This window comes from Pezoporus wallicus, unplaced genomic scaffold, assembly GCF_028554395.1.
Source record: "Pezoporus wallicus isolate ANWC-B61680 ecotype Strahan unplaced genomic scaffold, APGP_CSIRO_Pwel_v1 contig_8232, whole genome shotgun sequence".
Lineage (NCBI taxonomy): Eukaryota > Metazoa > Chordata > Aves > Psittaciformes > Psittacidae > Pezoporus > Pezoporus wallicus.
The window spans coordinates 364,412-378,759 of record NW_026637105.1 but is presented as its reverse complement, the minus strand read 5'-3'; the positions used below and the strand labels follow the sequence as shown (position 1 = coordinate 378,759).

General features: G+C 62.2%; 1 protein-coding gene across 1 annotated transcript; it reads right to left on the bottom strand.

Annotated features, from left to right (window-relative positions):
• Positions 1-320: 320 nt before the first annotated feature.
• On the bottom strand, positions 321-12,440 carry COL9A2 (collagen type IX alpha 2 chain). Its single transcript, XM_057403443.1, has 32 exons — positions 12,281-12,440; positions 10,420-10,494; positions 9,596-9,631; positions 9,436-9,498; positions 8,737-8,790; positions 8,401-8,436; positions 8,175-8,198; positions 7,981-8,034; positions 7,620-7,673; positions 7,396-7,443; positions 7,078-7,134; positions 6,590-6,643; positions 6,240-6,293; positions 5,588-5,641; positions 5,355-5,408; positions 5,213-5,266; positions 5,010-5,063; positions 4,742-4,795; positions 4,346-4,399; positions 4,162-4,206; positions 4,003-4,056; positions 3,630-3,683; positions 3,496-3,549; positions 3,182-3,253; positions 3,062-3,097; positions 2,808-2,852; positions 2,609-2,641; positions 2,157-2,303; positions 1,345-1,399; positions 1,077-1,265; positions 832-909; positions 321-581 (listed from the first exon to the last, which is right to left on the bottom strand). Exons 1-32 carry the CDS (start codon positions 12,350-12,352, stop codon positions 376-378), a joined length of 2,073 nt encoding a protein of 690 aa, XP_057259426.1. The 5' UTR covers positions 12,353-12,440; the 3' UTR covers positions 321-375.
• Between the last annotated feature and the right edge of the window lie 1,908 nt (positions 12,441-14,348).

Here is a 14,348-nt window from a genome sequence, read left to right as displayed (position 1 = left end):
AGGAGCAGGCAATGAGCCGGTGCAGCACCGAGCAGGACAGGACAGAACAGTGAGAGGGGTTGTAGAAAAGCCAATTTATTTCTCTGGGAAGGGGCACGGGGAACGGAGGACGGGCAGAGGGGGCAGGTAACGGAGCCCGTTGATGCGGACGGACGCGGGGTGCCCTCTCGTTACTCCTCCCTGTCCCCCCCCGGACCTGCTCCAGGTAAATTCCCGGGGCTGCGGCTCCCCTCCGGCGCGGCCCCGACCCCGACCCCAGCGCTCCCGCAGCCGGGCCGGGCAGGGGCCGTCCCTACGGGTCCGCAGTGTCCCGGTCGCCGCTGCCAGCCCCGGCGCGGGTTTGCTGCCCAGGTCCGTCACGGCGCCGGTGCCTCCTCAGTACGCGGGGCCCTTGACGGCGCCCGGCTCCGCCATGCGCGCACCCGCGTAGGCCGAGGCCCCGAGGCAGGCGGCCGGCTCGCAGAACCCGGGCAGCCCGGTGGGGCCAGGGAGGCCCGGCCGGCCCGCGAGGCCCGGGGAGCCCGGCGCGCCCCGCTCGCCCGGCCTCCCATCCACAGCGTGGCCCGGGCTGCCGGGGGGACCTGCAACGGGAGCGGCCGTCGGCGCGCTGCGAGCCCGGGGCAGAGCCGGGCACGGGGCGTGGGAAGCGAGAGCAAGGGGTGCGCGGGCGTCAGGCGGGGAGCGGGGGCTGCTCCAGGCGGGGGACGTGGGGGATGGACCCGTTTGCAGGGATGGGGCAGGGAATCCCGAGCCCGCGGCTGCCAGCGCCCTGCTGAAGGGGCACAAGGGGTGCTGCTGCCCGCCCTGTCCGAGCGGGGCGCAGGGGCTTACCTGGGATGCCCGGGGGGCCCGGCATGCCTGGGTGGCCGCGGCCAGCTTCTCCCCGCTCCCCCTTCTCGCCTCGCTTCCCTGCGGGAAAGAAAGAGGAAGGGAAGGACTGGAGCTGCGGCAGGAAACACGGACCTGGCAGGGGGGGGCTGCCCCTGCGCGGGGACTGAACTGGCGCACGAGGGCGGCAGGAGCCCCGCGGGGGATTTCTGCCCGGCACGGTGTGGGTATGGCCACCCGCCACCTACCTTTAGGTCCTATGTTGCCGATCTGCCCAGCAGCACCCAGGATGCCGGGGACACCTCGAGGTCCCATGGGTCCGTGTGGACCCTGCTCACCGGGTGGCCCCGGAGGACCAGGAGGCCCGGGGGGTCCCATGGCACCCACTCCTCCCAGGGCGGCTCTCTTGGCGCTGACAGCCACCTCTGCCAGCTGCTCTGTAGGGCAGAGAGAGGCCGATGTGGGGCGGGATGGGGCGGCAGCACCCAGCTGGCAGTGCCCCTCTCACCCCCTCACCTTGCAGCATCTTCAGGACCACGTCGATGATGTGCTGGTCCCCAGCATCCCGGCCCTGCCAGCAGCGAGAAGAGGCACATGCCATAGAGGAAGTTTGCTCCTGTCACCATCTGTACCCACAAAGCTGGTGCCATCCCGGTCCACAACACCTCCCTGCACCCAATGGTGTTCCCACCCTTCTTTACTTTCCATTTGGTCCCAGTGCATGTGCTCCAGCCTCAGCTCATGGTGCAGCTTGCTCATGGTGTCAACTTTCTGCAGCCCCATTTTGCAAGTCTAAAATGAGGCTTATGCAGAAAAATTCCATCCCCCAGCACCTCAGCACCCTCCCAGGGAAGAGCTTCTGCCTAAGAGCTCATCTCAGTCTCCCCTCCGGCAGGTTAAAGCCATTCCCCTTGTCCAAAGCCCCTCTCCAGGTTCTTTTTAATCCCCTTTAGGTGCTGGGCTCAGCCCTCAGCCCTCCTGGACTGCTCATGGAGCAGCTCTGCTCCTGACCAGAACAGCAGTTTCCCAGAGCAACAAGTTAGTAAGGAAGGGTCGGGGCAGTTTCCCTGCAGGTCGGTGGCAGCACGGCACGGTGGGGTAGGTAAGGAGGGGCTGGCTGTATGTACTGTGGTACCAGAGTATTGGGGTACGGGGGTGCTGTGTGTACTGCAGTACTGGGGTATTGTGTGCACTGTTTGCTGCAGTCCTGGGGTACTGTGTGTACTGTGGTAGTGGGGTACTGCGGTACTGTGTGTACTGGGGTACTGTGTGTACTGCAGTACTGGGGTACCTGGATACTGAGGTACTGTGTGTACTGGGGTACTCACCGCCACTCCGCGCTGGCCGGGCATCCCGGGCACCCCGCGCTCCCCGATGAGTCCTCGTGGCCCGGGGGGGCCCGGGTAGCCCTGGGCACCGGGGGCACCAGCGTCCCCTGTGGGGCCGGGGAAGCCCAGCTCTCCCTGGATGCCTTGCTGCAGGGGGGATGGAGAGAGGCATCAGGAGCTGAGCCCGGCCCTGTGCCAAGACCCTGAACGCTCCCAGCATCAACCAGCGCAGCCGGGATCTGGCCCCAGGCAGGGTCTGAACTTGAATCCAGGGCTGAACGCGGTTACTGAAGCCCGTCTCCAGAGCAAATACTTCCTCAGGCCACCAGTGTGCAGCATGCACCAGCTCCGTGGATCACTGCTGCCTTCATCAGGAGGATCTTCTCCACTGAGGGTCCCGCAGAGCCACCCAGCAGGAAGGTACAGGTTGGTCCCAAGTCCCCATCTCTCACCTGTCCCTTTGGTCCTGGCTCTCCTGATTCTCCCTAGGGACAGAACACAAGGAATGAGATGGGGAGACAGCATGAATTTAGAGACACAGCCTGGGGGAGATATGGGCACCCCATGGAGCACACTGGGGTGCGATGCTGGTGTGTCAGGGGCCATGTTGGGCAGGAGACCCACATCCAGGAACCACCTGTAGGAACCCACCTTCTCTCCCTTCAGTCCTGCAAGTCCATGAACACCAGGATCTCCCTGCAGGAAAGGCAATGGGGAAATGTGAACCTTCACCATCAGCACCCACCTCCTCCGCAGCTGCTTTCATCCCTCCTTCCACCAAGAACTTGATCAGGACACTGGGCTATTGTTGGAGAAAGCTCCTGGTGCTGGTGGGTGCCAGCCCTGCCCAACAGGGTGTCAGTGACACCCCCCACACACCCCGGGCAGGAGGGTGCTGTACTCACAGTGCTGCCTTTGGGGCCGATTTTCCCTGGGGAGCCCTGGACAAAGGAGAAGGGGGGGGGTCAATGCAGTGTCCCTGAGCTGGAGCCCAGGGCAGCCCGGCCCCTGCAGTCAGCACTCACTTTGTCTCCTTTGACTCCTGGCAAGCCCTGGGGCCCTGGGATCCCCGGTGGACCCTGCTCGCCCTTTGGCCCCTGGAAGTGAGGGTAACACAGGAAAAAGAGAAAAATGAGTGGAAAGAGGTGGGGGGCAGACCCCCTCTCCCATCAGAGCATCCTTCCCAAGGGAATGAGATGCCTGGGCAGCTCCCCATCCCCTCCAGCAGCTCTGGCTGCCCCACAGTTCCCAACCTGCCCTGAAGCTTCCCATTGAAAGAGACAGTGCACTTGCCACTGTTTCACCTTCCGTTCAATGGGAATTTAAGCCCTTGACTCACCGCTTTCCCCTGCTCCCCAGCGGGACCCACGGGGCCACGTTCTCCACGATCACCCTGCGGAGAACCAGGAAGGGAGCAGAGTCAGGGGCAGCTCCTGGCACTGTCCCCATCCCCACAGTGCCCCAGGGACTCACCTTCACCCCGGGGACACCTGGAGGTCCCTGCTCACCGCGAGGTCCAAGCTCACCCTAGGAGGGAGAAAGAAAAGTCCCAGAGGAGCTGCTGCTCTTGCACATCATCACCTGCCCCTCGTCCTGCCCCAGGGATGTGCTCCTGGCTCCCACTGCACTGCATGGCCAAGGAGGTGCTGGACCAGGGTACTGGGGATATGGCCCCAGGGGGTTCCCCATGAGGGTACTGCTGTGGGGCAGGGGGAAGAGGAGGGCTGGGGGATAAAGTGCCCAACTCTGCTTTGTTTGACAGCAAATGGGGAAAATAGAACAGGAGAGAGGAGGAGAGAGACCCCGGGCTGTGCCAGGGGGAACACGGTGACATCTCTGTACTTACCATCTGCCCCGGGGCACCGGTGACACCGGGCTGGCCCCGAGCACCCACTTCACCCTGTGAAGGCAGACAGAGGTGGTCAGAGTGCACCATGTAGGGCAAGTGGGGCTGCAGCATGGGTGCTCCAAGGGGTTTACTCCAGCTCTGCTACCCCAGACCCACCTTGTCTCCTGGGCCCCCTTTGCTTCCCGGCTGGCCTGGCAAGCCCTGTGGAGACAAAGCCAGGATCAAACCCCTTGCAGAGCAATGGGGGCAGCATCCCTGTGGGTGCCAGCACTGCCTGGGCATGGGGGTGGCACCACACGGTAATGGAGATCTGCCTTGGGTCCCGCCGTCCCCTACTCACAGCTTGTCCCCGGTGTCCCGGTATTCCCGGTTGTCCGGCCTGTCCCGCGCTGCCCTGTGGGGGACACAGGATGTTACTGCATGGCAGAGAAAGGCGCAGCAATGAGGTGTCCGTGGGTGGGACAGGGGCTCCTGGCCGAGGTGGGGCACTGCCCTTGACCCTGTGGGGATGAGGATCCGCTGGCCAGGAGATGCCGCATCAAGGGCTGGGATGCCGCTCGCCATTCCTGTTACTTCTAGCAAGCACTGGTACAAGGGGCAGCAACCTGCTCCAGTGGAAGGTGTCCCTGCCCGTGGCAAGGGGCTGGAACTGGATGGGCTTTAAGGTCCTTTCCAGCACAAGCCATTCTATGACTGTGTCCATTCCCCATGGCCAGCGCAGGCCCTGCTGTCTCACCTTCACTCCTGGGATACCCGGGGTCCCGTCTTTGCCATCGATGCCTGGGAGACCCTGCAAAAGGGGGAGGAGTTGCTGGGTCTGACACCTCCGAGGGGGACTCAAAGGCTTGTGGTGGGGGCAAAAAAAGGATGGGAAGGGAAAGGAGAGCTCCAGGCTTGTACTGAGCCAGGGTGCAAGGACACGGGATAGCCCTGAACAGGACGGAGCTCCCTTTGCTAGGGGTTCAGCCCTAGATGTGGGCACGGGTGCCACCGGCTGTACTTACATTCTCCCCCTTGGGGCCAATGTCTCCCTGGGGGCCCCTGATACCTCGGCCACCCTAGAGCAGGAGGGAGCAAAGTGTCACTTCAGCCGCCCTCTTGGGGCAGGCGCTGGAGCTGGGAGAGGGAGGAGCTGCTCATCGAGGGCCCCTCTCCATGCCAGGGAGAAGGGGCATTGGCATCGCACGGGCTGTGATGGGATACCTACCAGCTCTCCCTTCTCACCAGGGTCCCCGGGTGGTCCCTTGGGGCCTTCCCTACCCTGCAAGGGAGAAAGACGAGGGCTGAGCAGCAAAGTGTGGGGATCCTTGCCTGCCCCATGGCCCCTGGTGACAAGGGAGGGCACTCACCGGCCGCCCGGCCGCGCCGATGGTCCCAACCATCCCCTTGTATCCAGCAGGACCCTGCAAAGAGAGCACAAGGGGATCGATTCCTCTCATCCCAGGCTCGGAGCCCAGTCGGGTCTGATCCCACTGGGCAGACGCAGCATCCAGCTCCCCGAGGTGGCCAAGGAGCATTGGTGATGCTCCTGGGAAGCACGGCCAGGGGAGCTGGGTGCCCTGACCCCGGAGCCGGCACTTACCGCCTCACCCTTGGGTCCTGCCATGCCCGGGTAACCCCTCAAGCCCTGCGGTCCCTGTGGGAAGGAAACAGCAGCCAGTTTAGCTGGGAACGGCCCCAGGAGCAGCCTGGGGGAAGGTGCAATTAGAGCAGAAGCAGTCCTGGAAACCAGCGGGTTTGGAGGTGTTTGAGGTCTTTCAGCCCCCTCATTCCATAGCCCCCCAGCAGGCACCTTTCCAGTTGTCACTTCGATGATGGCAGTGGGACCAAACCGGTGCCAATTCCCCTGCCAAAGCTCTTGGCTTCAAAGCAGTTTTGCCCTTTCCCAGAGCAGAGGGTGCAGGCCATTAATTGCTTTTCCTCTTCAAAGTGCTCAGTGTGAGCAAACAGCTTTAATCCCCGCATCCCTGCAGTGAGCTGGATGGGGTACCCCCAATCAGGAGGGGTAAGGGCTCAGTGTACAGGAGAGATTTATCCCTGGATGTCGAGTTATCCATGTGAATGTGTGCTGACTGTGGGGGCCTCCATTGGGATGTGGCTTTGCCACCCTCCTGGTAGCAGCTCCATGGCTGGGAGGAGGGAGATGGATGGGATGAAGCAGGGGATCCTCAGGACCCCCCCCATGTCTGGGGCCAAGCACAAACCAAGTAGAGCTGCAAAGAGAAGGATGTTACCGGGGGCCCTGGGACTCCTTGTTCTCCAGAGATACCAACATCACCCTTGGGGCCCTGGCAAGGAATGGAGAAAGGTCAGTGTTGGGGTGCAGCAGGGATACAAACCACCCTGGGCACTCACAGCCCCCTTGACTGGGACCCATTAGGGTGTCCCCATCCAGGAAGACACCATGGGAAGATCACCCTGTCTGCCCTCCATGTCCCAGCCCCGATCTCCCTCCTCCCTCTCCCACCACTTTCCTTCTTTCCCCCTTTCTCTCCCCAGAGCTCCTGCCCTCTGGTCCAGCCCAGCATTCCCAGAGGCAGGCATTCCTGGTTCCTGCTGGGAAGCTGCCAGAGAGGTCTCTCACCTGCCCGCCCTGCCTGCCGGGCTCCCCAAGGGCACCGGGGCGGCCTCTGTGACCCTAAGGATGAAGAGGAAGATCATGAGCATCCCTGGGCAGAGCAGCAGGGTTGAGGCAGTGCCTTGATGGCCCCATCACCCGGAGCCACGGTGCCCAGGATACCCCACCCTGGGGTGCCCGCTGGTGACATGGTGGGGCTCAGCATCCCACAGCCAAGGGCATGCAGTGGGGCTGCTCACTGGATTTAATGCTCTGGTTTTCCAGCACAGGGAGCTGCATGGCTGGGGCTTTGGCAGGGGCCAAATGAAGGGGCTGGGTGGAACTGGGGAGCTGCAGGGGACCTCTCCCATAGCACCTTTGCTGCAGGGCTCTGTGTGCCTGTCCTTGTGTTCCCAGGGCAGCTCCCGAGCTTCCCATGCCCCAGAGCAGGGCAGGCTCTGCTCAGCACACAGGAGGTCCTTGCTCACTCCCTGGCACCTCCAGGGCTCCCTTACCTTCAGTCCCTGCAGTCCCTGGGGGCCTTTAGGTCCTGGTGGGCAGCTGGTTGGGCACTGGTGGGAAGAAGCAGCACAGTTGGGTTGGGAAAGGCCCCAGAGCTCGCAGAGGGGAGCTGGAAGGACGGGCTCCTGCGCCGCAGCCAGGCTGTGCGCTGGCACAGGGGACCCTCCGCTCGCAGCATGGCCTTGGCTGGGGACCCTGCTCCTCCTGCCCCATCAGCCCCGTTACCCCGTGCCACTGGTGGCTGCATTTCAGGCCAGGGCTTTCCCAGCAGCCACTACCCTGCGCAGGGACAAGGTAATGGCAGCTCTCACCAAGAAGTCAGCGCTGCCTTCCACTCCTTGGATGTGTCCCGGGGGGCCCTGGAGGGAAGGAGATGGTCAGCACCGCCGGTGTAACAGCAGCGCTGTGCTGCAGCGAATGCTCTGTCTGGACGGAGGGGGCACGGGGAGGTGTGTGCGGAGCCCAGTCCCAGCCCCGGGCCCAGGTGGAAGCTTCTCCCCCTGCAGCCAATGCTGGTGACTGGGGAGGTACTCACGGGTTTCCCTGGAGGGCCTGGGGGGCCCCTCGGGCCGTCGGGTCCGGGGTCACCCTGGGAAAGAACAAGCCCAAGTGAGGAGATGGAGGGGTGGGAGGCGGCAGGTACCGATGGAGAGGGTGATGGAGCACCAGAGACCCACAGTGGGAACTGGGGCATCCCCTGGCTGTGAGCTGGGAGCAAATGGGTGGCACCAATGGACTTGGCTGCTCCATCACCCTCTATTCCCACTGTAGGATCCCCCTCCCCCACATTACAGGGTCACCCCTGTGTATGCCAGGAGCCCAGCAGTGCAGGGAAGTGGATGCTGATGCCAAGATGGGAGTTTTAAGGTTTTCCTGTGCCCCCTCCTGCCCCCTACCTTGGGTCCCAGTGCTCCGATCTCTCCTGGCAGCCCAACCTGGCCTGGAAGCCCCTTAAAGAGAAGACAGGAGTTCATTGAGTTACAGAGATTGAGAACCAAGCCTCCTGCTGTGGGGTGCTGAGACCTGAGCTCTTCCAGTGCAACTCCAAGCAGAATCCTGTGTGCCCCAGCCCCACACAAGCAGCACTTACCGGTGGTCCTGGCAGTGAAGGACCCTGAAACAAAAAGAAAGAGTTGGTCCAAACCTCCACCCCCCCCAAACCCAGCAGCATCCCTGCCCTGAGCAGGGCAATGCCCACCCTGCCAGCAAGGATGCAGCAGGAGGGCTGGATGCCTGCTCCGCTCCCACCCCACTCATGGTTGCCGGAGCCAGGAGTGGAAGCATCACTGGTGCCCACAGGAGAGGTGGATACTCACGGGGAGCCCCGGTGGCCCTGGAAGTCCGGGCTGGCCCTACAGGGACAAAAGGGGAGAGTCAGGAGCTGAAACAGGAGGGGGTGGCCCTGCCGAGCCCCACTGCTCCGCTGCTCCTCTCAGTGCTCCCGAGCTCCACTGCTATCTCAGCGTCCAAAATCCACCCCTCCCCGGACCCAGCCTCAGTGCCCCTTCATTGCCAAATGCTCCATCACCCAGTTCCTGCATCTGTGCATCCCCTCCACAGTGTGGGGCTGGTCCCAGCCCGGCCAAGCCCCACTGGATCCATGGGGAAAGGTGGGAGCCTGGGGCGCAGCCCTGCAGCAACTCCTCACTCACTTTAACTCCTGGCCCGCCGATGGGTCCTGGCTCCCCTTTGGCTCCCGTCAGGCCCTGCAGGAGGAGAGACAGCGGGAGGTCACTGCAGGCCTCTGCCCCCCAGCCCCTGCTCGTGCTGGGGTTTGGATGCTGGCTTGAGCATCACCCAGGGGCTGATCCCCAGAGAGCCCCTGGCTCGGCTCAGTGTTCAAAGGAGCCAAGCTCTCCCAGGCAGCTCAGCCTGATGAATAATGCATGCTTATAATAACAGTTATGATTCTATTCATTTATTATTGAAGAACAACCAAAACCCCAAGGACTCTGAAACCAAGGGGGTGGCTCTGGGGCACGGGATTGCTCCAGGTTTGTTCTGGAGGAAAGGAGAGCTGAACCAGGGCTCAGGGCAGTGGCTGCAGTGCAGGACAAGGAAAAGCCTTTCCATGTTGGGGTGTTGGTGCCGTGCCTTTCCTGGCACGGCTCCTGCCCATGTGGGATGGAGGGGGATGTGCTTTTGGAGCTGGGCAGTGCAGGAGAGAGGCAGCAGCCCTGCCCCAGCTCTACCTGCATTTCCTGCTGTGACTCAAAAGGTGCTTCCAGCTCCTGCACAAAGGGATTGGGGCTTTTTCTTATATGTGACATAAAAGGATGCTCATGCAGGGAGGAAGAGGAGTTTGCTGAGACCCTGCTGCAACCCAGGGGGGACACGGGGGCTGTACTCACATCGATGCCTGGCTTCCCTGCGGGCCCATCTGGACCAGGGGCTCCAGGCTCCCCCTTGACACCCTTTAAAAGAGAAGAGGCAAGGGGCAGATTGAAAGATGCTCCTCCAGGCAGGGAGAGACCGTCAATGACTTGGGGGGGGGGGGGGGGGGAAACTCACCAGGGACCCCGGGGCTCCGGCAGAGCCTTTGTCACCCTGGGGAAAGGGATGAAGGTTGTAAAGGGTCCGTTACCCCACAGAGCCTGACCAGGCAGCGCAGGGGGCTGGGACCCGCATCCCCAATCCCCTTTCCCACACTGGAACCCTCAGCCCAGGAGCCACATCCGGATGGGGCTGGTGTGTAGAGGCGAGGGCTGCGCTGGGTGCAGGGAGGGCTGCGGCTGCTCCGGGTGGAAATAGCACTAAAATAACAGCCTGGGGCAAGAAAGGGCCCTTTCTGCTGCTCACAGATCCCTCTGTTGAGCCTCTGGGCAGGATCTGGAGCCACGGCCCCCTGCCACGGCCCTTGGCCATAGGTCCGCTCTGTGGACACCCAACCTGGGAGTCCTGATCCCCATCAGCCCGCCAGCTCCAGCTCCTCAATGGGCTGAGCCCTTCACCCAGGCTCCCCAAGCATCCTCTGCTGCTCACACAGGGGTGCCCTGAGCATCCTGCACCCAAACCTCCCTGCGCTCTGCTCCCAAAAGCCATTCCAGGCCCCGTTTCCAGAGGTGGTCAGGAAGCCACAGGCTGCTGTCCCAGGGAGGTGGATGGAGCCACGGTGCAGGAGCTGGGCTCCCCCATGCCAGTATTGCCACCCAGGCCACCAGCAACACCAGGGATGCTCCATGTGCCCCAGCCCAGGAGCAGCTCAGCGCAGGAACCGCACGGCACCGGCATTCCCTGCCCTCCACAGCGCCTCTGCCTGACACAATGTCCCTCTTTGTGCTGCAGGTCCCCTCCTTCCCTCCCTCCAGCCTGCACAGGTTCCCGGCCGTACTCACATCAACGCCATCTGCTCCCGGCACTCCTGGGGGACCGGGGGGGCCTCGCGGGCCGGGCTCTCCCGGAGGCCCTCGCTAAGGGGAAAAAGGGATGGGACCCCCGTCAGGAAGGATCAGACCGACCCCAGGAGACGCTGGGGTCGGAGGGAGCCCAGCGCGCAGAGCTCGATAGGGACCCATCTCCGGCGAGCTGGGATGGAACGAGCACCCCAAGGCATCCGAGGTGTGCCCCAGCTGCCTGGCTGTGCCCTCAGCAAGGAAACGGATGGAGAACTCCAGGGAATCTGCCCCACAGAGGCACAAGCAGCTCCCCATCCCCTGCCCGGTTTCTATCCCTTCACAGCTCCCTCCTGCCCCAGCAGTGCGGGGTCTCGATGGGGTGATGGCCCCTCTCAGCCCGGGGCTCAGGCCCAGCACTGGGATTTCTAAGATCACCGGTAGGATTTGGGTGCCCTGCTATGGAACCTATGGAACGGGGACCCCGAGCCCCTCCGTGGGCTCCCTCCTGCCTGCTCGGGGCTGGCTCGCTGCCCGCAGCACCGCGCACAAAAGCACCATTCAGCCTGCACAGCCTGGCCCCAGCCCTGAGGTTTGCACAGGACTCCACAGGAGCGGCTTTGCAAAGGAATCTCTGTTATCCTGACGGGGTGTTTGGGGGGGAAGAGACTCCAGTCCCGGAGACCGAATCCTGGTGTTCCTGGAAATGAAACCAGACAGGATGGCTGCGATCCGCCACCTCCTTCCAGGCTCATTTATCTCAGGATGAGGGGTGATGCTGGTTTGTTCATGGAGCCAGGAGAGCCCTGGCTTCACCTTGGGAGCGAGCACCCGGCCCTGGGAGCACCCGTGAATGGCACCTTTGTCCTGCCAGAGGCATTTCCAACTGGATCCTTGTTCCAGGAGCTCCCTTGCTCCTATCAAAGCCCGCTCCCCTGCCCGGACCCTGCCACCACAAGCCCATGGGCATCCCGGGGGGCTGTTAGAGGAAGGGAGCTGCTCCAGCTCTCTGCAGCGATGCTGTCAGTACCCTGTCTGTACCACATCTGTACCACATCTGTGCCGTGTCTGTGCCAGCAGGCAGCTCAGGAGCCACATGGGAATATTATCCCGAAATCTTCCCTAAACACCTGATTTTTGGAGTTGCAAGGCAGGGAGAGTTTTCTCTTGTCGGTGCGATCCCAGGGGAAACCCTGCCTGCCCGCTGGCCCCGAGGGGCAGAGCGACACCTTCTCTTCGTTCCTTTCCAATCCTTTTGCTGCTGCCCCTGGGTGAGTTGGGAGAATCTGCTGGGATCCCCAGTGCTTCCACTGCTGGTGTCCCTCTCACTGCCCCCCGGCAAGACCCATAGAACCCCAGCACAGCCCTGAGAGGGTCAGATCCCCTCTCAGCCCCCCTCAACCCGGCAAAGCAGAAGTGAATAAGCATTTATCCAGGTGATGGGAGGCACAAGATCGGCGGCTGCTGGGGAGGGGAGGAGCAGAGTCCCCATTGCTGCCCAAGGGGAGAAGAAAACTCAACCGGTCAACTAACAACCCCAAGTGCATCCCAGCCCTGGCCCTGGCCCGCAGGGCTGGAGGCAGCTTTCGTCATGGAGAGATCCCAGTTGGGTCAGATCTGGGGGTCCCGGCTGGGTGCTGCTGCACCCCCCATAGTGGGTCATTCCTGGGAAAATCAAGGGAAAGGCGCTGGGAAAAGAAGCAAAAGTCCCAGCACTGCGAGCGAGCGTCTATGGCGGGGAGATGGAGACTGTCCCCTTCCATCCCCTCCCTATCCCTTCTCCATCCCCTCCCTATCCCTTCTCCGTGCCCTCCCCGTCCCCTATCCCGGCCCGGCGCGAAGCGGGGCCGAGCAAAGAACTCACGATCTGGGCCAAGCAGAGGCAGGCGGCTTGGAGCAGGAGCCAGAGCTGGAGCACGGGGGGGCCGCCGGCCATGGCGGGGCCGCGTCCGGCTGCGCTCAGGTACGGCACCAGCCCCGACTGCACAGCGGACCCCGGCAGGAGGAGGAGCAGGAGCAGGAGCAGGAGCAGGAGCAGGAGCAGGAGGGGCTCATGAATATGGAGCAGTGGGATGAGGGCAGGCGGCAGCCCCGGCCCCCGCCCCTGCTCAGGTGAGCCTGTGGCTGTGCTGTGCTGGACCCCGCTGGAGGGTTTGACACGATAGAACCGTTGAGTCCTGGAATCATGGAATGGTTTGGGTTGGAAAGGACCTTGAGGTCATCCGGTTCCGACCCCCTGCCGTGGGCAGCAACACCTCACAGTGGTAGATGTGAGGATTTGGAGGTGGAGGGTCAGGCAGGATGGTGGTGGAGGTATTTGACACGGGTGGCACAAAGGGGCTTTTAATGCAGACCAAGGGGCTGGGAGATGAGGGTGACAAGCTGAGGAGCTGCTGGTGGAGCTGCATGGTGAGACTCCAGCCGGGACGGCCGCGTGGGCATCCCCAGGGTGTCCCCTTGATGTCCCCAGTGTGCTGCCCATGCCAGGCCATGGGGCACTGTGTGTCCAGGGCTGGGGCTGAGGTTACCCCCACTGCCTGTGGCTGGATTGGCACTGGGACGAGAGGAGGCAGTGCTGGGGGGGCCACTGGCTGTTCTCTGCAGGCAGGGCATGAGGCTGTGAACATGGGGGAATGGATGCCCCACTCCTCACCAACACCCCCCCCTCCCCCCCCATACACAGCTCCCCATAGCCACCCCCCAGATTCACACACACACCCCCACCAACTCCACGGGAATATGGGAATGATTCATCTCAGTGATTCCTTCCTCCTCCTCATGGAGGGCTTGAAGGCTCCACAATGAGCTACTGAACACTGATTCATTGGTACTGGGGGAGCTCAGTGGCCCCCCAGCAGTGGGCAGGCTGCTGCCTGCACCCCTTTGCAGATCAGGGGCAGCAAAATGGGGGTCCACATCCTCCCTATGGGCAGGGGACCATCCCTGCCTATGGACCAGCCAGAACTGGGGATGCACCACTGGGCTAGGATCTCCTCTCCAGTTGTGTCTCCCCATGTCCCAGCCTGGCACTGGGAAGGCCGACAGGCTTCTACCCTCCCAGAGCCCCTCCTGGAAGCACTTCCACCAAAACCCGGTGTTTTGGGACAAAAACCCTCTCGTTGCCTGGCTGAGAGCTCCTTGTTTTCAGAGCATCTAAATTTGGTTCCTCACCATTCACACAGCCATTGGGATATTTCTGCTTGTGCCCGAGGCAGATGCTTCCCAGCGCTGCCACCTGGCCCGGCGCCTTTCTGGGACACGAGTGTCACTTTTGGAGGAATTATGCAATTTGCAGTGTCTCTCAGGTTACTACACAGTGACGTATTTCTTGTCTCCCTTTGATGCAATTGCTCATCTGGTTGCAGCTTCTCCTGTATTGCCCCTTCTCCCATTCTCCAATGGGAATACTGGGGTTCAGTTCATCATCTCTATCTTGTCCAAAAGACTCAAGACTTTGTCCCATTAATTTTACTGTGGGATCCAAAAGAGCATTTGCTTTTGGCTTCCTCCTCCTGCTGCCCACTCCAGGGAGCCGCCAGCCTCGCCCTGCATCCCACAACCCCCTCTATCCCACAGCCATCCCCCTGTATCTCAAACCATCCCCCTGCATCCCAAACCGTCACCTTGTATCCCAAACCATCACCTGTATCCCAAACCATCACCTGTATCCCAAACCATTACCCTGCATCCCAAACCATCACCTGTATCCCAAACCATTACCCTGCATCCCAAACCACCCCCCTGCATCCCAAACCATCACCTGTATCCCAAACCATCACCTGTATCCCAAACCATTACCCTGCATCCCAAACCATCACCTGTATCCCAAACCATTACCCTGCATCCCAAACCACCCCCCTGCATCCCAAACCATCACCTGTATCCCAAACCACCACCCTGCATCCCAAACCATCCCCCTGCATTCCAAACCA

Coding starts and splice junctions, on each gene's coding strand:
- COL9A2 (XM_057403443.1), bottom strand. CDS start 12,352: ATGGCCGGCGGCCCCCCCGTGCTCCAGCTCTGGCTCCTGCTCCAAGCC. Junction 4,057..4,161: donor AAGGGGGCCCAGGAGACAAG/GTGGGTCTGGGG, acceptor CTGCCTTCACAG/GGTGAAGTGGGTGCTCGGGG. Junction 3,098..3,181: donor CAGGAGTCAAAGGAGACAAA/GTGAGTGCTGAC, acceptor TCCTTTGTCCAG/GGCTCCCCAGGGAAAATCGG.